The 25474-nt window shown below is 40.9% G+C and overlaps 1 protein-coding gene across 1 annotated transcript; it reads right to left on the minus strand.

Moving 5' to 3' along the window:
- Nucleotides 1-1215: 1215 nt before the first annotated feature.
- Nucleotides 1216-8905, minus strand: PPIC (peptidylprolyl isomerase C). The gene is made up of 5 exons (XM_048048771.2): nucleotides 8678-8905; nucleotides 5502-5615; nucleotides 4953-5046; nucleotides 3159-3343; nucleotides 1216-1781 (listed from the first exon to the last, which is right to left on the minus strand). Exons 1-5 carry the CDS (start codon nucleotides 8843-8845, stop codon nucleotides 1653-1655), a joined length of 690 nt encoding a protein of 229 aa, XP_047904728.1. The 5' UTR covers nucleotides 8846-8905; the 3' UTR covers nucleotides 1216-1652.
- Nucleotides 8906-25474: the final 16569 nt, after the last annotated feature.

Here is a 25474-nt window from a genome sequence, read left to right on the forward strand (position 1 = left end):
GGTAGAGCTCTCTTTCCTATCTGAAGGATTAACCTCCAGGAAAAGCTAGTAGTAGAGAGCTATTTGGCTAAGGGAGTACAAAATGTTCTTGCTCTTATTTCCAAACACTGCTTCCTAGTGATGCTTTCTGGAGTCTTACCTGGAATGTTTTAGTAGGAAAAAACAAATCCACAGCACAAACTGAACAGAGTTAAGATGGAAGTCTGACTGCGTAATACTAGGCAAATCTGGAGGTCCTGTTCAAGCTTTCCTCTAGCCCTGTTCTAGAGGGAGCAATCCTGCACAGGTCTCCAAAAAAGCATCAGTATTTACCTTCAGGAGAGGACCCAGGACTGTCGGTGATGAACCAGCAGAATTAGCTTTGTAACACCAATTGACATTAGGAGAACCTTTGATAAGTCCCTGCGCAGAGTTTTCCTGATTACTTGCAAACGCAGAGGGTGCCAGTAGGCAGCTCTGCAAGCATAGTGCTCACTCCTACCCTACACCATGCAAAGTCTGAACACCTCGCATGGGCTGCAGGACATCTTCCAGGAAAACAGGCGCTTCTAAGTTAAGTGGCATGCCACCTTGGGTGCAGATGGGTGAATCCTTCACCAGATCTTGGAGCCAGCTCTTATGTCTCAAGTAAGTTCTAAAATACTGCAAACCTCAAAAGAAGTCCGTATCTCTGATGGAAAACACTGTCTAACTCATTAAAGAGCCTAACACAACTGTCCCAAAGCGGAACCTTACGCTAACCTTGTTCAAAAGCTACCAGTTAAGCTGTCAGCTTTTAAGAGTATTTAAGAAGCATTACAAAAATAACGAATCTGAAGTTTCATCTCTGACATACAATAAAACTGAAAGAAAGTGTTTGAGCCTTACCATAGATAACATAATTAGCTATGATACAAAATCCACCATGCTGTAGAACCATGGACTCTTCTGTTTTTATCAGTGTTTAACTGACGATCTTACTTAAGAATAGAAAGAACTGCTCTTCCTTGAGTATAGGATTGTATCTGAATACAGTGCTTTTTTGAAAGACAGTAGGGACGTTATCTGACAAGTTAAGATTAGAGAAATTTACCACCCCGCTCAAATCTTACAACCTCATCTGAGAAGCAGCACCCCTTCACAGTTTGTAGTATCAACTGAAGTGAGAAAAAAGGTCTCTGGTGGAAAAAACAAACAACATCAACACCAACAAAATTAACAAAACCCTCTTCAGTATTCATTTGAAATCCAAGTTTATTTATTCAAAACATTTTATTCCCCCGCCCCGAGAAATGTATTTAAAAGAAGCTGATACTTTTACAGAAAATAACATTTTCAGTTGAAAAGGTGGAAACAAAAATTGCAAAAATTTCCAAAGAAAACAAAATGACTGTTTCAAACCTTGAAAAAAAACAGAGGTACTTCTAAAATTTTTCATGAGAGACCTTTTCTGCAAGATTTAGGATTTAGCTGGATATGTCTTGATTTTCAAGGTGTAACAGGTCCACCAAATTATTACGGAAACAGCCCTATCTATTATGTACGTGGCAAATGATAAGCATTGTCTACACATAGCCTCGTGTTTTAAGGAGAACACTCAATGCATAATCGAGGTCAGTCAAAAATCTGGGCCCCGAAGAATTAAATTTTACTTTCCATTTCAACTGTTGGTGTCACCAGCCATCTACTTCAACTACAAATGGCTCTTTTATAGCTATTTTGCCGCTGTTCACAATCACACAGTCTTGAAGGGGGCGGTCATGTTCATCTGTCTGCTGAAGTTCTATCGAGTGCACCACAGACTGTGTGAAAAATAAAAATAAGTAGTTCTGTTTAGTCACGGAAATGCCAATGGCTCAAGTCTGGCACCAGGTAAGCACCCGAGTGCTCCTAGCATTACTGTTTATTAAGCAACATCTGAACTGAGACCTTTCCCCTGTTTAGTTCCCACAGACACTTTTTTCCACATTACCAGTTGTGCCACTCTGGAACCCACACAAAGTTGGCAGAAGCACATGGAAGGCTGTTTGCCCTTCTATAAAAAAAAAAAAAAGCCAACAAAATATTACGAAGGAGCAGCTAAAAATATCCTTTCAGCTGATCAGCCTAGCGCATACAGAGTCTTATCTGAGGTCTATGAGCAGAAACTGAATCCTGAAATCATAAAGGATGAGCGGTAAATGTTTTTCTAATCCTACATCACCACTGGGCTTACAGGAATCTGATGACTACTTTTACCTTCAGTATAACTGACACACAGATTTTAAGTGCAGTACCATGCCTGCCAGTCAGACAGGCAGAGGCCTCATGTTAGGCAACTAATTAAAGTAGTATTTTTAAAGGACAAAATTCAGTTAGAAATATTGACTATCTGTCTTTGGATATCTGCCCATTAATCTAACTAAACTAAAACTTAGTCTAAATCTCTCCTCAAAATTTTTCAGCTACTACTGTAGCACACAAGAACTGAATTCAATACGCAGGAGGGGACGGGGAGGAAAGCGTTCTGATGAGATTTTCAAACTCCCCACAGAACTGATCAGTGCAGCAGGTCATGTTTCCCCATTTATTTCAAAACATAGATTAAATGGAGTAACCTAAAAGGAGAAGCGTAATCAGTTGGAAATAATATTTTTGAACTTAAATATTCTATTTGCAATGATATATTTGATCGGTTTTGCTGCTACGCACATTTTCAGGATATTAACCATAGATTTCTTCCTTTCTAAATAGATCTGAACATATGTTTGTATACTTTACATGCACATGCTTCTAAAAACTCTATCAATGAAAGTGTTATCCATAATTAGCACATGCTACAAAATTAGATTTTAGCTTGTAGAAGTACGATTATTTCATGGCTAGCAGCATTACTACAAGGGGGACCTCAGCTTACTGTGTGTGTAATCTGCAAAGGTGTCAGTGCTGATTTCAGTGGTTAGTAGTCTGAAACAAGAGATGTGAAAGCCAAAGGGATGATTTAAGTTTCCATTTCTGTAATCATCTTCTGCTATTTCTTTCAATTCTAAATCTCTCGGCTTCAAGCTCTTCACATTGTTTTTCTACCATGTGCACATTAGATTAACAACAAGCTGTCTTGAACAATTGAGGGCAAGTTATGCTAACACAGATATTGTGCAGATTTTCCTCAATTAATCTTACCATTACTTTTAACTTACCATTCCATCAAGGACTTTGCCAAATACTACATGTTTTCCATCTAACCAAGAAGGCTTTGTCACACTGATGAAAAACTGGGATCCGTTGGTATCTGGGCCAGAATTAGCCATGCTAACCCATCCAATTCCATAGTGTTTGAGCTTGAAGTTCTCATCTGGAAATTTTTTTCCGTAGATGCTTCTTCCTGTGATTAAAAAATAAAGAATAAATATAAAAAAAAATCTTCAAGAATGGGAAAAGCAAAGTACAAATTCAAGATCTCAAGATTAAAAGATCTAAGATACAAAATATAAAGATTAATGAATTAATGAATTTGAGTAAACCCAGCAACATCACTCTTGCATCATCAGTGATTCTGTAAACTGAAAGCATTTTATGTGGAAAAAGTAAGGTAAGATAAAACACCAGATATAAGGAGAGAATATTTAAAGCTGACCATGCCTCTGAATTTAACAAGCAAACTCAGTATCTTCAAAGGTCCTGCTAACATACAGCACTGAACAACAGCATACTTCAACCTCTTCCACAAATTTAAATTACATAATTATAGCCACTAAAAATAAAGTAGCCATATTTTGTGACAATTTTAGTATTTCCTTTTACAAGATTTTCCTCCTAATATACAAAATTACTTCAGACATGTTTGGGAATGTATGGAGACCAAAGGGAAGCTAGCCTAAAAGACTCGGTGTGTACTTGTACAAACATTACGTAAGGATTTTGATGTTTTAAAATAGTTTAGAATAAAAAGCGTTAGTCATGTTTAAACCACCACCGCTTTGAAAAGAGAACTCTGTTGCATTCTTTATTTGTACAGTGCCTTGCACAGTAGGGGCACTGCTCCCAACACACTGCCAGATGCTATCCCAATAAACAGTATTAGCAGGCAAACAAACATTGCCTACCTTTAATGCTAAAACTGTGTCTTTGGTATTTTAGCCTTCCCCATTGTTCGCTGCAAGGAAAAGGAATGTGTGCTTTCCATTCTGTCCCAGCGGGGAAATCACTAACACTGTATGCAGACAGTTCAAATTGTAGCGCCTGAAGAATATGTGTGTAAAGGAAGAGAAGAAATCAGAAGCCAGAATGCATGCAATGCAAGAGATGCTGCACTAGGACTGCCCTCAGTGGGCTGGCTGAACTGCTCTTCCAGAGGCTCAGGAGGCAGAAGTTTTAATTTCAGAAGAAAAAAAAAGAGAGAGCAAGACCCTCATTTTCTAATTTCTCTGTCCCTGCTTTGAAAATTCCCTCCCACAGCACATTTCAGAAAGTTCCACAGAAATGGCTGAGATGAGGACAGAGAGGACAGACTATGCCTCCCCTACCTGCCTTCTCTCTATGCTTCCACTCTTTCATCATGGATTAGTTTTCTGCAGGTTGACTTGAACTGGTTCATGTATACATGCAGTGACTGCCTCGGGGAAGAAGCACTGCCGCAAAGCCAGAGCAGGGGAAGGTAGAGATGTCCATCTTTTGGAGACAGGATGCTGCGAGAGCTGCTCAGCTGCTCAGGGGGCTCCAACCCACCACGCAAAGCCATGCTGCTTGAACGGGGACAAGTCAGACAGAAGAGAGCTATCTGCAAAATTTTAGGACGCTCTACATGTAATCTGGTAATCCAAATAGTTTCAGCTTATGCTCCAAGATGCTTGGAAAAGTACTAGATGCTTCCAAAACAAATGTTTTCTTCATTTATGGGAGTTGAAAGAAAGAAAGAAAATGTTGTTTTGCCCATCTTTTCTGTAGGCATTTGAAGAGAGGGGAGGGAAACTGACAGATACTGAGTATGTTACCTCCTGATCCATCTCCAGCTGTGAAGTCCCCTCCTTGAATCATGAAGTCTTTGATCACACGATGAAATTTACTTCCTTTGTATCCATATCCTCTCTAAGAAAATGAAATAAATCTTTTAATGAATATAACATGCAGTTCTATATGATCATATGGAAATAAGTGTATGGTGAATCATCCCGTCAGAGAATACACCACCACCTGAGAGAAATATTGGCAAGAAACAAATTGAAGTGAGATGCTGGTGAATGCAGCTGGGGTGCAGTGCCACAGAGCAGGTATCTTCACCTGACAACAGTGCCTCCACATGCTAGATCTGCATGGTAGGGACAAACTGAGATGCTGATACCCAACTTCTCATAATTACATCTTGTGAAACATCCTGCAAGGACTTTTGTGCCTTACGCATCAGAGCACAGCCTCAGGGATGGCTCTCCTGCACTGACCCCACTGAGTTAAGACGGACAGTTCACAGCTGAACTGGCATTTAACAAGTGTTTATTTCCCATATCCAAACTTTAGCACACGGTGGAAGAAAACTGCAAACCTACTTCTCCAGTTGCCAGTACAATGAAGTTCTCCACAGTTTTGGGGACAACCTTTCCAAACAATCCAATTGTAATTCTGCCAACATCTCTGTCTCCAATCTTCACATCAAAGAAGACCTAGACATTTTTTGTGAAGAGAACACAAGAGACACAAACATGAGTGCAGCAAAAAGACCAAGCTTTTCAAAGTGCACAACAGTAAGAAACAGCCTTTGGCGGATCTATATTAATAGCATCCTTCAGTCCCTGAGGGTGCTGTTTTCCTTCTAGCTACCAAAACCAGATTAGGCAAACTGTCCCACAACTGGTGACTACACATTTCATTTCTAATTGTTTTTAAGGGCTCACTGGCATTGTTATATCACAGGTTTGAAGGTAAGGCTCAGGAAGCTTTTTCCCAGACATGCAAGTATTTAAAGACATATGGAAAACGTGAAATAAGAAAGGAGGTAAGGAAGAAAAATGCTCCCATTCCAGTGTCATAAACAGTGACAAAGAACTATAGTGCCGACGTGTCCCACAGATGATAGTTTGCCATCCAGTCACAATCTTCACTGTTTTAGGCATTTGTATGTATGTGATTAAGTAGAGGGGAAAGCTTACAATTCATTAAATTGACAAACAGCGGGAAGAAAACCCTACTGCTGCAGCAACGTGTCACTTTGCCACATAAGAATTCAAAGCTGCCCAGAGAAATAACCAGGCTACACGAGGTAGCTGACTGCCTAAAGTCTTCTATGTACATGTTGCTAAAAAAGCATACTTGGAACAGACAAAAGACTTAAAAGGCATTTTAATATAGTTCAGAATATCTGAAGGCATCGCTGAACGTGCAAAAATGTTCCAACAATTACTGAAAACAGGAACAGCTGTCAGGAAATGAGGCATTTTGAAGTTCTGAAAAAGTTACATAAAAACTATTACAACTTCTAGGAAATGGCAATGTGTATTCCTATGATGTGGTATTTGCTGTTCCTTGTGGCACTCGACCAAATATTACTTGTCTGCAACTCTAAGAAATTAGTCCAATAATGATAATAAATGACCACAGGCTCTCCAATGTGAATGTCTCTTTCATGCTCCCCTACTAAACATTTTTACCGTTTCTTGATCTTCCATGTGGTTTCGACTGTTTAACTTTTGGCTAACATTATAAAAGCTACATACAAAAATAAAATAAAATTCCTTTTGGTACACCTCATTCATTTCCTTAGCACTTGGCACTAAATAACGTAATTCTTAGATGTGTGGCTCCCAAAGTATTAACAACAAACTTTCACTGATTTCTTGACATCCTTATAAGTATACCCCTCTGAATTCTACCATCAGGACTCCCTAGCTACAGGTTATCTATCGCCTGTGTAGGTGTTCTAAGCACACCTCATTTTCCACGGAGATGTTGTCCAGGTACAAGGCTGCCTGAAATACGTGAGCATCTGGCAACACAACCAAGGCTACAGAACGATGCCCTCAAGTAGGAGCAATATCAAACGCTTCCACAGAGCCCAAAGATGCATCTTAAACCTAACCCAGGCAGGAGGCCTCACAGATTGCAGTGCTCCTTGGCCAAGCAGCAAGCCCCGTACTTCCACATTGCATTGCTTCAGCTTATTCTGCATTTGTGAACACCAAGTTCCTGGCTTCCCATTTGCACCCCACACACCTGTTCTACCTGCTTGGTATTTGGAAAGCACTGTGTTTCCTAATTACACACTGCAAAATGTGCCTGTGCATATCTCCAGTATGTCATGTTTGCGTTGAGAAGCTGTGTTCTCCTAAGCAAATCTCCTTAAGTTCTCTGAAAATCAATGGCACACTTAGTGAGTTAGCACAGCAGTCCCAAATTTCCAAAAACACATGGCCAGAATCTTCACTGAAAACTCTCAGAAATCAAACATGATGTGTCTGATTAATATTTATATAAATATTTAATATCGTTTACAATTTGCAGTAAGTGTGTCATGCCTGAAATGAAAGAGTCCAGTTAGTCCTAACTGTGGTCAGTTAGGCAGGCTGGTTATGGTGTACATACCCATACATGACTGGGAGAAAAGGATTTACATCAAAATGAAGAAATGACAAATAGTGTTAAATCAGAGGGGAAAAATTTGAGAAAAAAAAAGCTGACTGTTGAAGGAAGGTCTCATGATTTCTGCTGACCAGGTATTATGATGACAAATGAAATGAGCTCCTGATAAATGCAGCATATTGCACGTGGAAAAACACCTGTATGGCCGCAGTGAGGGGAGCTAAAAAGGCTTCCACTCAGAAAAGGCATTTGATAGTAAGTTTGACCCTGGGCTCATGAAAATCAGAGAAAGAAATGCACGTCAGAAATCATTAAAAGGTGGAAGAGGGCAAGAGAAGGACACGATGGTGCCATGGCACACGTCCGCACTGCGCCTTCGCACCCTGGGCGCTGCACGTAACGCCGGCTCCTGTCGCAGAGTGACACCACCAACCTAGAAGAGGCAGAGAAGAGGGCAGCAGGGATGCTCGCAGATCTGGAGTGCCTTCCACAGGGGGAAGATTAAATAAAATCCTGGAAGAGAGAGAACTGGCACAGTCTGAGGAGCTCTGTGAGGCTCTGAAGGCGACAATCCTCCACGTCCCTCAGAGCAGGAACCGAGAGAGAGGCATACGGCGACACCCCAGGGGGCGGTGGGGAGAAGCACAGTACTTTATGTGAGACCAAACCGTGCAAGGCATTAATTGAAGATAATTTGCGGGGGGGGGGGGGGGGGGGGAGGGAAGGGCGGGGGAAGCAGCCCCTGCCCCCTGACAGCGAGTGCGATCCCCCGGCCACCACCGTGCCGCCCCACTCGTCAACCTGAGGCGTGCCGGCGGCTGAGGACTCTCCAGGAACAATAATTAAAACAAACCAACTGGTGAAAGGAGAAAGTTACACCATTTATCCCGCCCCCCCCTACTCCAGCGGCCTCCCCCCTCCCGCAGCCCGGGAGCAGCCAGCCGCCGGGGCCCGGCCCCGCAGCACAGCCCCGGGGGTTGCGGCCAGGCTCGACCCCCCCCGGCCCCACCGCCCCAACCCCGCCGGGACGGGACGGGCACGGAGCTGGCAGGGAAATCCCCGCGGGGCAGGGAAGGAGAAGGGAGGGAGGGAGGCGCCGCCGCAGCCCCGGGGCCACCCGATCGGCCTCGCCCGCCGCCCAGCTGCTCACCTTGGCTGTCACGCTGGGCCCCCTCCTCCTGAATCCCGCAGCCGCCGGGGCCAGGAAGCAGAGGCAGGCGATGGCGCCGAGCACCCCCGCCGGCCCCCCGCCGGCCATGGCGCTGAGGGGATCGCTGCGGCGCCTGCGCCCGCCGCCGGGCGGCTCCTCCTGCGCCATGTGGCGGGGGGAGGAGGGTCACCCATCCGCCTTGCGGCCGGCGCTGGCCCCGCGTAGCTTCGGGGGGTGTAGGGGAGGGGCGAGGCGGCACAGGGCTGTGAGGAGGTGGTGGCGCTGGGGGGTGGTTTTGGTGGTGCCCTTTGGGTTTAGGGGCTCTGCTGGGCACCCCTGTGAGGGGCCCCACCGCTGGGCGCTGAGGAGACACACCGGAACAAGTTCAGCAGACTGATGTCAGGGACCTCAATGTCTCACCCACCACGATGGGGATCAGGGATCCCAGTGTAGCAAACTGCTCTAGCTTTGACACTGACCTGTCATCTTTTCAAAAGTCTTTCACATTCAGGATCTGACCTAAACAGCGATGTGCTGACAGTCCCAGAAAAATCTGCAAGCTGTAACATGATGAAACCTGTGGCCTCCGAAATTCCACCATATGAAAGAAAAATAATTAACACATACCAGCACGCTGTAGTCAAGAGGTTGACAGTGGCATACGTGAGGATATTCAGGATCAAACTGGGTAGCTGTGCCGCACAGGCTGTATGGCACAGCCCCACGACGGAGCCTGGCGCTGTTTCAGAGCTGTCCTGGAGCTGGAGAGCAGTGCTGGAGGAGCAGGGCAGGCTCCACGCCTCTGCGGCTGCGCTGCCATCGCTGCCAAGCCCTGCTGCTTGATGCTAGGCCTGCATCAGCAAGTAGCAGAGGCAGATTTGTGGGGCACCGTGCTTGGTGCTGAACAGCTGATGTGTGCTTTTCTGGTGGTCTGTCTGGTTGGCTGAATGCTGACTCACATCTGAAGAGCGTTGGGCAACATGTCTTCTGGTGTAGTTTCATCTGAAGGGAATCCAGCTGGTGCATGCCAAGGCCTCTCTGCAGTGGGAACCAAAGCACGGTAAATGGAGACGTTGGAAAGATCCACTGCAAAAGTGTTCACCTGATCCCACCTACAGAGTACCACAGACGTACCCTAATGTACTCCTCTGATTCCACATCGGTCACTGATACATTTTTTCGCCTGGGATGTCACTTTGCTGCTGTTATTGATTCTGCCCCGTGTGTAACTGCACTGGTACTCCTGAGTGCAATGAGATTTCTCATAAGGTGACTCCAGCAAAAACTCAGTTGTCAGGTACAGCAAAGAGGGGTTTTCAGAGGTCCCACATTAAATAGTACACTGAGTGATTATCTGGTGTAACTTATGCCTGACTCAGATAGATCCCCTGCTCTCAACAGAAGTAAAATATCTATGACTGGAACTCGTGGGTCAAAAACTAACCCAGACTAGACTAATCTAGGCCTCAGATTTTGCACCTGACCTATACAGTGGGTGATCTCATTTTGTAAAACTGAGGGCTTTACTGAAACCCTGCCTGCACTAACTTTCAGCGCTGGGGGATATGGGGCTTCAGGGCATGGTTCAAGACAGTTACCCAGTCTCTCTTTAGCTAATTACCTGCTTGTCTTAGTGCCAAAACAAAACTAATTCATATATATATAGGTGATAGAAGTACTTTGGTCCTGTTGCTAACAGTTGCTGTACTTCCCATATTCTTTAAATCTGAAAGCAGACTTGGAAATATACTGTCTTATGCTAGATTATTCTATATGTTAGTGCACTTTTGAAGAGTATGTGAATGTGAGAGTTTGCTCATAGTAAACTGAGTGTTTGTTTTCTCTGCCAGTATGTTAAGGTACTGAGAATTTCGCATTATGATTCCGTTTCATTGCACCATCATGTAATGGTGTTTGACTTTCTCTGGAGCAAAGATTTACAACAGAAATATAACAAAATCCAAAGATTTACTGACATGTCCAGTAGCTGGATATAAACTTTATTTGTATGATAACATAGTTCTTTAGATAACGAAGTAGTTAAGGATTTTAGCTAAATAGTTTGCAACCCACATATATATCTAATCACATACATCTCAGATCATTAAAATTCAGAAGATGAAAACTTACCATTTTCCTCTCTCTTTATCACTGCAGCCCACTGTTATTACAGTTGCCTATTTAGTATTTATCTGCTCTGAAGATGTATCTTTATACCAATGAACAAATATTACAGACTGTGGCATGTTCTGAGGAGTATGATGAAAATGGAAAAAGCTTACTCTTAGAACATATAGGAGGGCATGTTAATATTATTCAATACTTTAAAGGTAATGTTTTTTGGTTTAAGGGTGAGTGGGGAAAGACCTACAAGGGACAGAGCATTTCTGATAGTACAGATTTATGCAAGTCATGAGGAAAATATTGACAGAAAGGTGGGAAAAACTGGAGCAGTTACTAATTCTACATCTTGAATCTAAAAGAAGAGAAGTAATAGCTGATGGGACATTCTCAGAACTATTCAGTCATATTAGTAGACTAGTTCAAATCATGACGTGCAGAGGAACAAGCAATGAGCTAGAAAGACAACAAGGAAGAGATGGTTTGGCTAGCCAGCTCCATCTAATACTTTTAATATGGAAGGGTGCAAGTATGCTGAACAGTGCTATCCAGAGTACTACCTAAAGTTCCTTTTTACTCCCTCTCAGTAAAAATATTAGTGTTTGCAAGGATTTCTTTTCCGTTCATTGAGGTGTAAATATGTTTTATTTTGTACAAGCTGGTATGTGGGGTGGGAAGAATGAGATGAGTGCTTCATAGGACTGAAGAGATTTGAAAACAGCAAGATGAGGCAGTATCTGGTTTACATTATTTTGGAAAGTTTATGCACGATAGTGATAATTTTTGGAAGAAGATAAAACGATGTTGAAATGGGAGATCTGTAATAAAGACAGAAAATTAATATGTTCAATGAATAGTCAATATGACATGGAAAATCTTTTTCTGAGGCTAAAACAAGAACTACATGTTCTTTTTTTAGGAGTTTGATGTTGTGATTACCAAACTGAAGGTAGACAAAATTCTGACAAACAGGATTTTTAGTACCTGGAAATAAAGAAATACATAGAATTAAACTAAGGAAAACTTCTCTCAGAGAAGGTTTAGGCTAGATATTAGGAAAAAATTTTTAACTCTGAGTATGGGCAGTCTTCCTGGAGACATGAAGCCTTCCTAGAGAATGGAACAATCTTCCTGGAGAGGTGGTTGATGCCCCGTGCCTCCCCAATCAGGAGGCATTTGGTTGGCACCCTCAATGCTTTAACTTTTGGTTAAACCTGAAGTGGTCAGGCAGTTGGACTCAATGATCTTTGTAGGTCCCTTCAAACTGAACTATTCTAATTCTAATGGCCCAGGTCAAACTGGGAAATAATATTTTTTAAAAATATGATTTCTTTATTTCTCTGATTTATTATTCAGAACTATCTTCAAGATTTTGCAAACTCTTTGCAAAAGCAGACTTAGTACAGTCTGTTGAGAACTACACTGAACTCATGGTGGATATGCACAAGCACCATTTCTCTCCATCTATAAAGTACAAAATCAGAGGAGGATCTACAACAGGAGACCATTCTATCCTCTTCCATCCTCCCTAGGCATGAACAATTTGTTCACCTCTTTGGTGCAGCTGATTTGAAGACTGTTATCATTTCTCCCCTCAGTTTTCTTTTCTGTAGACTAAACAACCCCAGATCATTCAATCTTTCCACATGGGTCAAATACTAAAGCAGGTGTCATCTGCCTGTGTAGCTTTTAGTTGAAATATTACCTCTATCCTTAAATTTGAGTGGAAGTTACAGATAAGCGCATTTTGTGTTTTTTCTTTTTTTTTTTTTTTTTACTAAGTGACAAAAGGCTGTTGTGATAAAAATTACATTGCCCATTAAAAGAATGTGTTAAAACTGTCTTGTGCTTGTAATATTGTTCACAGGCTGTTTTGTATTTTAGTGCTAGCAGATATACACTATTTAGGTACTTGTTGTCTTCTGAAGTAATCAAGCCTTTAAAAGAGTAAATGGCTACTGGCTGACAACCTTCAATTTAAGTAATAGTATTTGTAATGAGGCGTTTCATTACTTCTGAGGCGGTCTTTACCATTTTAAATGGGTACAGAAGAGAGATATATTAAGCGTATAGCATCTGACAGCTTTTGATTCCCAGTGTTAGTAGCACTGGCAGTAATTCTAGCACTTCCTTTCAGCTCTATGGCATTTTAGTGCACTATGATTTATGGTAGTGATACAGAAATATTTCATATCCAAACTGCTCTAGTATATCATGTTATACAGGTAAAAAGAATTCAGGGCATGACATACGTAATAATAATGCTTTATGGGTCTGTAGGCACTTTCATCAATGTTAACTGCTTGACAGCTGCCAGGATAAAACTTGGAGTAAGCACTGTGTTCTGTAAGGCTGCTGTAACTGAGCTTTTATGATTATTTCCTCACTCTGAAATAGGTTTTTGATTCTCTGACCTGAATCACTGAAAGCGTGTCATCATTACCAGTCTCAGCCTTGGGCCACATTGTTTCAGAATGCCATTGTATTACTTGTCATGGGTTTTTAGTGCATCACTGGTAGAGTCATATGTTTAAAGACAAACTTTAATCCCATAAAGACTTAAGAAGTGACAGCACTTCATCTTATGCATTGTCTGTTTTATAATCAAGTTAAAAGCTAAGAAGTATCAGGGCCGTTGTGGTACATAATTCTAAGAGACCACAGTTTAAAAAAAAAAAACAAAAAAAAAACCAACAATTAAGGTCCACGAATTATAAGTCACTATATCTGTCCTTCATGAATAATGAAGGAAGAAGTTTATGGGGAGTTTTGTTTGTGTTTTTTGGTCTTTTCCTTTATGTAACTTCAGAAAGATGGAGTGTATCATATGTGCTGTCTCTTCTATTAAATCACTTGTAAAATGGCTTAGACTTCCCCTGTCATCTGGTGCACTTATGCAAAATAAATGCGTCCTATGCTCCGGATAAGTGTCTTCCTTTTGGTGAATAGTTTTTAAGCTTTTTAAATTTTGTATCCAAGCACAATTTGAAGTGTCACCCTTTCCACTCTAATGGTCAAAGCATTTATTTAGGTGATACCAGCAATGTGTTTTCAAAATATTACAGCTGGAGCCAGAACCATTTTTGCTTTGAGCCCATTTGTTTACAGGATATCAGAGCTATCTGTAATTGCACATCTCACTGCAGTGAGCATTTAGCACATAGTCATTCATTTGAGTTCTGTTTTTCATACAGTCTGCAGTTGCGTAAGATTCCTAGGGAAAAAGAAAAAAACTGTGGCAGTAAAGCCTAGCTGTAAGGAAGTGTTTGGTCAGATTTCTTTGTTTTCAAGGAAAAAAAAAAAGTTAAAACATCTTCATAGCATCTTATAATTATATTTTATTTTGGTGGTGGTGGGTTTTTATTTGTTTGTTGTTGTTGTTGTTGTTTTGTTTTGTTTTGTTTTGCTTTTTCTTTCACTGATCATTACTCGTAATAAAGATTCCAGTTCTCCAGACACTTTTGCACATCCACTGTGCACTATGGCTCTGGTCTTGCTGCCATAGAATTACTTTCATCTGAAGGTAAGTATAATAGTATTTGAAAATTGGGTCTTTGTCAATAACTTTAAGTTCCAGTAATCATTATTTCTAGCCTGATAAAGCCCAAAGGTGAAAATCAGGATATGCAGCTCATGCCTCTGAGACTGGGCTTTCAGAAAAAAGAGGAGAGAATTCCTTCCTTAAAAATCCAAATGGGAGGTTGAAAAAGTTGTAAAACAACATCCCATCGCATGACTGTGGTGAAGAATTGATCCATATTTTCTCTCTGTTTGTGAGATCTTTAATTATTATTAAAGCATATTGAATTATTATTTCTTTAGTAAAGGTGGAGGTAGGGGAATGGACTCATGTGTTTGGAATGAGGTAGGATGTGGGCTCCTTAATTGTTTAGGAAGTAAATAGCAATTCAGAAGTATCAGTCAGAAGAGGAATAGCATAATCAGCAGTGAGAAGCCATGCGAATATGAATGGGATCGGTGACCACCTTCCAAATACCAGAGAAGACTGTAGTAGTCAAGAGGAAAAGTGGGGCTTTAAATTGTTTAAGGTGGAAGTGATGGTGCCTTGTATAAGAGTTTTTCCTTTATGAGTAATGAAGAAAACGGTCAGATGTTTAGAGAACTTTTATATGAAAAGTGATAATGTTTAGAAAAGACCTGAATACCTAGAAACAAGGAGAAGGCTCCTTCAAAGATGGTTTTAAATTTAAAGATGAGTGAAGAGTGGGGATAAATAATACTTCTCTCTTCTACTTGCTCTGGAACCTGCTGTGCTGACAGAAGTACAATGTTAGCTTCATTAGTACAGGAAATATGGCTTAGAAGGTACAGAGAGAACAGATACGTGTAATTTCAGTGTCTCTAAAGTTCAGCAGTGTTATTACCATGCTAACAGTGGTATCTGATCAAGGACCCCATCTATCTAGTCGGTTTCTAATCAGTAAGATGCAGTGTTACTGTAAAGATGAATTCATTTACTATCTTACAGAGCACTCTAAGAAAGCTATCTTCGGCTGCCTACGAGGATATGAGGCCAGTTCCTCCGCTGTGTATTTCCTTTTAAGTTTGAAAGGGATTTCGTACTTATGCCTAAATATTTCCCTGCATACACTGTGCTTAGATACAGTCCTATTTGTTGTGTGCTTCAGGCCATTATGAAAATATACACTGCAGTAAAGAAAATACTTTATTATAGCTGTAATATTCTTCCTGAAGAGGTTGCCAATCAGGGATCAAATTTCTGAGAAATGCATTCCAGGATCCTTCGTCTATATGAAATCGTATTGTATACATTTTTGTACGTTAAATGTGTGCAGTAGCTAAAGGAATTCTGCCAGGGTTAAGGACTGAGGAAGGGCCTCTAGTGCAGCTTACAAGATGAGCAGTAAGTGCCCAGCTGCAGGCGAGCATACAGAGTTGGTGTTTTCCTTAGTGCCTTAAGTTAGAAGAGTGTTACACTTAGTGGTATGTAAACAGCAGTACAGTGATCCTCATTAAGAATAGATACATCACAGTATCTAGACAAGTCTGATGGTTTCTCTCACCAGGAAATAAGTATTCTGACTGGCATGGTACAAAAACTCTGTGTATACGGGCATTTTAGTGGTGTTTGTTTGCAGGGGTTTTGTGATATGCAAATGAATGCCATTTAAGCTATTCCTCTTTCCCTACCCATTATCTATTCTACGGCAATTGTCCCTATTCTAGGCAATTTATTTCATAAAAATCCTATTCTAGAATGTTTTCCAAATTCTATATTTTGTACACAGTAACTTGTTACAGCAGTTACCCTTATTGTAGATAGGGTTTTATGTAGTGCTGGTAAGGAAGGGTAATGTTCTGTGTTATTTTTGAGAAGGCAATTATAGATCATTTGGAAATAATTCTGATTTTCAGTTTTGGAGAGCTGCGCTGATGGCAGTGGGCCCCTTTATATTTACAAATTAAATATTCAGAGGTGCTTAAAGGATCTCTGCTTTGAAATCCCATTATCGAAAGAGGTCCCAAGAGGGCTGACATAGTGAAAACCTGGGGATTTTTAGCACCTTGTTCACTTTTGGGAAAGGAGGTTTCAGGCACTGGGGAACTTTTCAGTGTTTCTTTTAGACTTTACAGTGCTAGGCGACTGGAGAAGAGTGGTATTTTAAAGACTTTTTAAAAGTGTCAACAACTCGCTAAGCCCAGAAGACTATGCAAAGCATTTTAAAACAAGAACTTCCTACAAAATACATTGAATATACATAATGAATGGAAATGCAATTGTCTGGAATGGCAATTTGCTTATAGTGCTGTTACTTCTCAATATTTAATTTATCAGGAAGTGATGCTGACGACATGTTCCGCTTGTATTTGTGCACTCTGAATTTACTGTGAAACAAGACTGCTAACCTTTCAGCAGCCTTAACTGTAAGTATTTGTCCATTGTACATTGCCACTAAAGGTTTTACTGATTTTTATTTTTATTTTTTTGTCTGTATCATCCATTCATATGAAGCACTGTAGCATGAACAGGAATTAAGTGTGTGACTGCAAGAAAAGGAACTTGGAATAAAGAGCTCAAGGATCAGATGTGTTAATATCCTTTTACTGGGAAATGCTTTTAAGAAATATGGTTTCACATTGTGTTTTATATGCTGAAATGCTTAGTGTAATTACAACGCCATTGAAACTTGTTATTTTTTTAGTCTTAAGACTGAGTATGCTGTGCTGGATTCCAAATTTTCTCTGTGTCTGGAAGCATACCTTAATTACACAGTGTTTTGGATGGCACAATTCACAGAGTTTTAGTTGACAAAGTAGTGGTTTGGATGGTGAAACAAATTACAGAATCTCATTTATATTATTTAATCCATTAAATTCCAGATAATCCTCATTAGAGGCTCAAAAACCTTATGTTGGTTATTGTTTTCCAGTTCAAAATAAACTTTGGAGGATTCAAATTAAATTCCACAAATGCTACCTGGAAGCTGATTTACTCGTGTCCATTTTTATGTATCTTAAAATATGGCCCTGGTTTCTAGCAGAAGCAACAGAGTAGAAAGAGAGCAGATGTTTCTTTGATTGTATCTAGGGATATGTCAGTGGTATTCTTAGAAATAGAGAGATTTTGGCTTGGCAAACTACTGGTGGCATTTTTCTTCTCATTAAAACATCAGATTGATAAAGTCCATGTACTGCTCTGTTCTAAAATGTTCAGGCTTTTTTAAACATTAGCATTCTTATCATTTCATTGGCACTGCAGGCTTCTAGGGAACTCACTTTTTACAGATCTCTTCCTTCACATCTTTCCTTCCATCAACCTGACAAGTGAGAAAAAAGTCACCCCTAAGATTGCCAGTTGTGGCTGCTGCTAAAGGCAGGGGATTATAGTGAATGCTTAAAATTCAGTTCCAGGAAAGCTTTTTCCTTTTTGGGGCTATGCCCTGTCTCTCTCCTTGTTGACAGAAAACCCAGGCACTTTCTTAGATTTAGCAGTGTTTTGTGTCAGAATTCTCTAACTTCAGACAGCAGAGCCAGGGAAGTGACAGCTTTATATGTATCCTTTTGCAGAAGAGCGTAGTAGTGTTGTAAATCCAGAGTTTATTCACAACTGTTGTGCTAATACATTGCTATAAAAGCAGACTGATACCTCATGTGACGTGCAAACTACTGTTTTCACACTTAAGACACCAATCTGTAAATTTGATCCAGTAAATCTTCTTGAACCTGAAGACAAAATTCGTGCTCATTTCATAAACACATTTGCTACGTATATTATGTCTAATGCAGCTAATGTTTCCCTTAAGGATAAACAATGTCATCCACAGCTAAGGTGTTGTCTTCTAATGACACAGTTCATAAGTTATACCGTCATTAGGAAATCAGATTAAAGTCATTTAGAAAAGCAAAATGAGCGTTTGAAATGTAAATTAGAGCTTGGATTTTTTTTTTCTGCGTCTTTAGCGTCAGTGTAAACTCTGTTCTTGCAAAGCAGTGTTTGCGTCTATCAAGGCAGGATACTTGAGCACATGAACAGTGCTTTTGTGAAGCCTTCCAGCAGGGGTGTCCTTGTTGGCTGACCTTCTCTTCTCTCTGTCTTCTGTCTGTGATGCTTCCCTATTAATTGCATTTTCTGTCTGAGTGGGATTTTTACATTTGGTAGTGTAGGAATTGTACATTTGGCAGCCTGTAAGGATTGACTTGGCTAGGCATGTTTTTCTACTGAGACTAAGAGTGTCTACATGAGGTCTTTCGTGCCAGAAGGTAAGAGTGGTAGAAGAGACATTTCACAGCTACGATCTGATTAAATGAAGCTTATCCATAGCTGTGTCTGAACCTCTTACCAGTTCAGAGATAGAGGTGTGATTGGTGTGTCTGTGTTCAGACCTAATGTAGGCCACTGCAATACTACAGATACTATCACAAGTCGTATTTCAACCATGGCCTGAATGAGCAAAATTGTCAAGTGTCCCACTCCCGATTTCTAGAGGAAACTAAGATGGCTGTGGCCATCAGGTCAATTCATTAGAAAGAGCTCCTCTGTGAAGGCTGGAGCAGGGACTAGATCATCGGTGAGGGGCAACTAAGAAGAGAGACACAAGTTCAGACTGCAGCGAGCTGGCATAAACACGAAGTAGAGGCTTCAGGTTTCCTTCCCTTCCCGCTGACTTTACAAGATTTACGAGAGTTTTTAGCTAATCTGCCTGCACAGAGACTTACGTCACTACCTCACTGCTAGACAGAAAACATTGGCTCAGTGGCAGCCCCCTTCTGTATTTTCCAGTAGTTTCTGTTGTGCGAGGAACTGACGAGTCTTCACTGGAGCTTCTTCCAGCAGCACAATGACAGCTGTGTCTGTCGCTTCCAGTGGTGGCTGTTGCTACTGCTGATAAGACATCAGGACGCTGACGAAAGAATCAAGTGCAACCAGCTCATCCTGGATCACAGCAAGTCAAAGCTGCCATAAGACTACTTGTCTGAGATACTGCTTCCAGCATAAGCAGACCTGTGTATCACTGTGTGAATTTGGCCTTAGCATCCTGTCCGAAACTGGATAACCAGGCAGCACCAGCATGCCTTATCTAACCTTCAGCTTGCCTGGAAACTTTGTCTCTTCCTGCTGGGCAAGGACCCGATAAAGCCAACTGTGAATTTTATTGGGATCTTGAACAGGTCTCAGCTGCTTTGTTTGGAGCTGACTGGCTGAGGCTGTTAAGAGCCCATCAGTCACCGAGCTCATATTCAGCTTCGTATCCACTTTTCCAACAATATCATCTTCAAAGTCGTGAGTTGTCCTAGTGAGTTGAATGAGGTAGAGAGCATTTGTCCTTCCCTAAACCTCTGCTTTTTTTTTTTTCTGACCTACTAATGTTCCTTGTCTCTATCAATAATGTTGGTAAAAAAAAAGTGTATTTTTCAGAGGATTGTCCCAGGCAATCAAAGCTCCAGAAGCTAAAATAATGCCTTTAAAAACAAACAAACAAACAAACAACAACAACAAAAAACTTCTGACATAAGTAATCACAGCCTCTGTCAGTAATACCATTAATATCGTGCAGGTAATTGCTAAAAGATCAAGTAAATGTTCAGGATTATGGATAAGTATTTGAAATTATTTAAATTAGTTGCTTGCTTCTAAAATCGTCGTCCACTAAGAAGTTGCAAATTGTCTGTATTTTGTTTTCTGTTTAATAAATGCATTTGGAAAGCATCATATTTCAGAATATTACAATTGTTTTTAAGAGAACCCTTGGTTTCCTAAGGAAATGGTTTTCAGAGTTGGACTGGGGAGGGAGGACAATGTCTTTTAGGTACTCAGTGGCTTTCCACAGCATGTGACAACAGCTGCCTGCTCAGGGAACTGAGAAATGATTGTATATGATTATAGGTAGCTGTAGATCAGGAGCTGGTTATTGCTTTATTAGGAACGTTATCCCTACAAACTCTAAAGGTTAGCAAACCCTAGTTGTCTGCAACTACCAGTCCTGGGCAGGAGAAATAAGTAGAATCTCTGTAAAAGGAAGAGCAGAAAGAGCACTGAAGAGCAGAAGGGGCTTTTCAGACTGTCACAGCCATCTCTGACACAGACCCAGATATTTGTAAAAGCTGGGAAGCTGTGGTGGCAGCTCCGTCTCTTTCACAAAAATATTGGCTGTTGAAAGGACGGTTTGGTATTTTGGGTATGTGTCTTTCAAAATGAACTAGGGATTTTACATACCAGCCTGGAAAGTATTGCAAGAAACTTTGAAAGAAACTCTCTAAAAACAGTAGCACTTGAATTCGAAGTAAAGGTGTTAGTAAAATTTTCTGGTGATAATATGTAGCTGTAGTGGCTACTTCCATTGACTCTGATGGTGGTAAGGGTCCAAAGCGGTGACATAAAATCCAGTTTTTACTCAAATTCTAGATGCATAAGATATAGCTGAGTTTCTTTGTTTTACGAAGAAACAGGTTCAAAATGTTTCAAGGATGGTTATCCTTTTTATTTTCAAGAAATATTGGTATAACTCATGTAGGTGTAACCTTTTTCATGACTGTAATTATAGATTGCTTATTTCCATTATTTTCATTTATTTTTAATTTGGCCATTGTTCCTGCACCTTGGTGAAATTATATTTTTACTTACTTATGTTCAACCACATAGGGAATAGGAATAGCAGTATTGGAATTTAAGAAACATTCAGGGAAAAAAAATGACTATTAACAGAGCTATCTTGCTCTTCACTCAGCATGTCAGGGACAGTAGCCTGAGAGATGAATGCCATAGATACGGAGCAGTTTGGGGAGTTCAGCTGCTTTTACTGACTCCTTTTTCCCTTCCTCAAGGTAAAGTCTAGGGACTGAGTGCCATGATTATTCAGCAAGACAAATGTAGCCAAAAGTTTTCAAGATTTCGTCAGTCCAACATGCAACTGCAGCATATTGTCAGATACGAGGCTGTGATTACAGCATTACATCCAAATATCATCAAAGGAATGTTTCATATTGAACTTCAGGGGAAGAGGAAGAGGCATTGGATCAAGACCTTTTGTGCTTCTCATAATTACCCATGAAACTTTTCAAAATGAGATCTCTGCAGTAGATGGAAATGAAAATAAAAGTAAGGAGCCAGAGTAGGCACTCACTTCAGAATCCGTAATGCTAACACTAGACTCCCTTTTCATATTTGGCTCCGGCACGTTACTGTATGTTGCTGAGGGTAAGAAAATTAATAGTGTTGGTGAGAAGATTGTTCTCTATCACTTGAAATGGAGCTGCATGTTATTTTTCATTCTTCATGGCCTACGCTCCTTAATTTGCTTTCCATCAAGGCCATTTCTCCAGTAATTGAAGAAGGGGACTGGTATGCATCTGAGACCCAGAGGAGATGGTACAGGGCCTAGCCTGTGGCCCATGAGATGCTGCTATCAGCAAGGAAAACTGACTGCAGGAGGCAGTTTGTGATGTGATAAAAAGACAAAACCAACAACAACAACAACAAAAACACAACTGGTGGGAGTTCTTATGGGTACAACAGGACCAGTCAGATTCAGAAACTTTATTTATTACACCGTGAGAATGCCCTCTTACATTGCACCTAATCTGACTTAACTGTGGGCTGTTGCCAAAAGGTGTCCCACTCTTTGTTCTCTCCTCCTGTGCACCCCAAGCAGCAGGTTGTGTATGGTCCTTTGTATCACAAAATACTCATGCAGCGGTGCAGTGTGTCAGATCAACCATCTGATGCTGTTTGAGAACCTCCCCCTTCTTTTTTTGTAGAACAGCTATATCGAGGATCAGTGAACAAAGCCAGCTCACTCTGAGGCCTCATGACTGACGGGTCCATTTTACACTGGTGAAGGAAGGACAGGGAATGGAAAAAGTGCAGTTCCTCTCAGTAGTTGTGGTGGATTCTGGTGACAATTTGCCCGCCTTGTGCTCCCGTCCTGTTGCCAGCCTCCGTTTGTCTGCTTTTGTACCACTTCTGGTGTCCAGTTGGGCTTAGAGAATGTGGCTAACGGCAGTGGACTTTTTGAACGGAAAAGGAGTGGATTCCTCTTCCCTCACACAACTAAGGACTGAGATAAAAAGGTTAAGAGATATCTACCTGGGAAATTATGCTTGGTAGGTTATGCTAGTGCTTTTGCTATGATATAGGCTTTCAGGTAGCTGAGCTAAAGCATGCAGCTGTGCTACACACGCACAAATCTTGCTGAAATCTTTCTTCCTGCCCCACGTTTTTCTTCAGAACTCTTCTCTATAGCATCACTGAAAGTTATGTTTAACTTGAAAAATTTGAAAGATTTAAGTTAACTAGCATACCAAATCAGAAGATAAAATAAAACTACTATTTAAAAATTTTTACTTTAAGCCAATTTTGATGCTGGATTGAATGGCTGGAGACCAGTTTTGGGCTCCTGGTACAAGAGAGACAAGTGGACATACTAGAGAGAGTCCAATGAAGGGCCACAAAAAAGATTAAGGGCCCAGAGCACCTCTCTGGTGAGGAGAAGCTGAGAGAGCTGGAACAGCTCAGCCTGGAGAACAGAAGACCAAGGGGGATCTCATCAGTGTGGACAAGTACCTGAAGGGAGGGTGCGCAGAGGACAGAGCCAGGCAGCAGTCACAGACTGAAAGACAGGAGGCTCCCTCTGAACATCACGAAGCACTTTTCCACTGAAGTGCCTGAGCAGTGGCACAGGTTGCCCAGATGAGTTGTGGAGTCTCCATCTTTGGGGATGTTCAGGCACTGCCTGGGCGTGGTCCTGGACAAGTGGCTGTAGGTGGGTGGCCCTGCCTGAGCAGGGGGCTTGGGGCAGACGGCATCCAGAGATCCTGCCAGCCTCAGCTGCTCTGTGGTGCCAGCAACCTCCTGATTTCTCCCCTAGTTTCAACTTCTATCATTTACAGTTTATGACCCTTTCTGATGATAAAACACATTATAATATGATTTCCCAATGCGTCCGACTGTGCTGTGTGATTCATCCACAAAGAGAAATATCAGAATTACTCCCATATGCACTCTGTCTCTAATCTTACAAAAATAAACACTAAAGCCATAGAGGGTGTAGCAAATTGCTAAGTTTCCTAAAATAGAACAAACAGTGACACGTTATCCTCTTCTTCATCATGCAGAAGTAACTGAAGAATTCTCTGCTAGTAATTAATATGGGGAAAAAAAGGCATAAGATAAAAAAGGGAAAACCTACATGGAGGCAATTTAGAAAAGATTTTGCAACATGCAGTTAAACCCCCAAATCTTAAATGTCCCAGTTTCAGAGTTAGCTCCAAGAACAACACTGTACTTTATGGTCTAGCTGCCACAAATAGGACTTTCAGTAGTTTTACCAAAGACTCTTTTCATCAAATTTAAGGGCACGGGCAAAGGAAATCGATTCACTTCTGGACCACTTTCCACTGAATGAATTTCCACTGTGAAATTCATGAAATAAACAGTCTGAAAGCTTCGGTTCTGTGGCTACTACCAGTTGCAATTGGATAAAGCCGCTGCACAGTTTTCCTTAGGTTTTAGATGAAGCTGCCATCTTTGTGCTCCATCCTCTCTGGAAGAATGTCACTTGTTCATTGGGAATTGTTATTGCAGTACATGCCATGTACTTCTTACAACAAGCAGTGACAGCTAAAGAATATCTAGGCCTCTTGGATGTTGCCTCCCAGACTCGTATTGCTTGTGATAGAGAGGTGCCCTGGAAAAAGAAAAATTGTATATCTTATGATCGTCTATAGATTACTGTTTGACTTTGTTTTCCAGGTTCATGCTTTCTGGCTACTTCAGTGCCATTATAGAAATGGGGCTATAGTTGAAGAACAGAACCATAATCACTATGAGTATTGACGTTATACAGGTCGTATGGTATCCTCTGGCAGCACATAATTCTGCTACAGAGTGCAGGCACCAAGTTGTCCTGCAATCTAAATGAAACTGTCATTGCAGGACTTCCTGGGAGATCAGCTGAGATCACAAGCTGTTTGGGACAGATGTGTCACCGAAGATGCAGCCATTGAATAACAAAAATCCTGTTTTCCTCTGTTGTCATTCTGCCTCAGTTCTGCACTTCAAGCAGGGCTATCATTTTAAGGCATTTCAACTTTTTTTTTTTTTTCTTTCCTGATCAAGTTTCTTGTCTAGGCACTAGCCTGCTTCCCTTATGCTGCAGGAATAAGGGTGTATTTAACATTTTCTCCCATGTTTCCTGTGGGGCAGATTAACTCTTGTTATTCCCCTTCCCCCTTCCCCTTGAATACTTGAGTCCATTTCAGATACCTGTAGAGCATCTCTGATTTTTCCCTTGTTCTTTATCATTCTTATCGCTTTTGTCTGTAAAGTTTAACTCTGTGCTAACATCAGTTAAATAACTCTGAGATGGCCACTTGAAGGAAAAACGTATAAAATGAAGCTGTTCTGACATAAGTTGTCACCTCAGAAGGTGCCAGAGGTGTGGGCAGTGCCTTATAAAGTCATCTTTTCTTCAGTTGCAGGGAATGAGTTGTGACAGTGCGATCTCTATTTGCAGTAGGCTATAAAAGGCAGAGCCAGTGGGAATGGGAGATTCCAAAGTCCTACTTCTGTTCTGCAATGGTTTTGTTCGTGTCCTACAACGCATAGCAAAGGCTACCTCCCCTTGCCACCCCTTCCCCCCCCCCCCAAATACTGCACATACATTTAGCTATTCACATGACATTTGTTCCATTGATTTCAAAGAACATTTTTATGTATGAAGTCTATACCCATGCTTTCTCCATGTAGGATAAAGACCTATATTTTTTTAGCTGACTTGGTTTCTTCATCTGTAGGATAACCATCTAATGTATTAATGATATTCATAAGAGGCTTTGGAGATAAAAAGAGGAGCTAAGTGCCACTATTTCTTTTTTTAAACTTGCTTCTAACACTTATTCTTGACCAAATCCCCCCAAATCTTAATGTAATAAAGTCTGAGTAAAATAAATAAATAAATAAATAAATTTTTGATACTTTATTTTTCTATTTATTTTAATTAAATATAATTGTTTGCCAGACAAAAACAGCTCCCTATTATATTACTGATTACCTCATGAAGTTCCCAGTTTTTTTCTAAATGTATAATAGCTGAACCACCCTCACAATGTTCTAATAGGCATACCATTTCTGAAAACCTCTTTTTGGCAGATGGATTAAAAATGAATGTTCTGGGCTGCAAGTTAAATGCTGTTTGA

This window comes from Anser cygnoides, chromosome Z (genome assembly GCF_040182565.1).
Source record: "Anser cygnoides isolate HZ-2024a breed goose chromosome Z, Taihu_goose_T2T_genome, whole genome shotgun sequence".
NCBI classification, from domain to species: domain Eukaryota; kingdom Metazoa; phylum Chordata; class Aves; order Anseriformes; family Anatidae; genus Anser; species Anser cygnoides.

Bases quoted from the DNA above. Each gene is read 5' to 3' on its own strand.
- PPIC (XM_048048771.2), bottom strand. From the start codon at position 8,845: ATGGCGCAGGAGGAGCCGCCCGGCGGCGGGCGCAGGCGCCGCAGCGAT. The intron at 5,616-8,677 runs GTGAGCAGCTGG...AAAAATGTCTAG, and splicing joins GGCCCAGCGTGACAGCCAAG to GTCTTCTTTGATGTGAAGAT. The intron at 5,047-5,501 runs GTAGGTTTGCAG...TCATTTTCTTAG, and splicing joins TTGTACTGGCAACTGGAGAA to AGAGGATATGGATACAAAGG.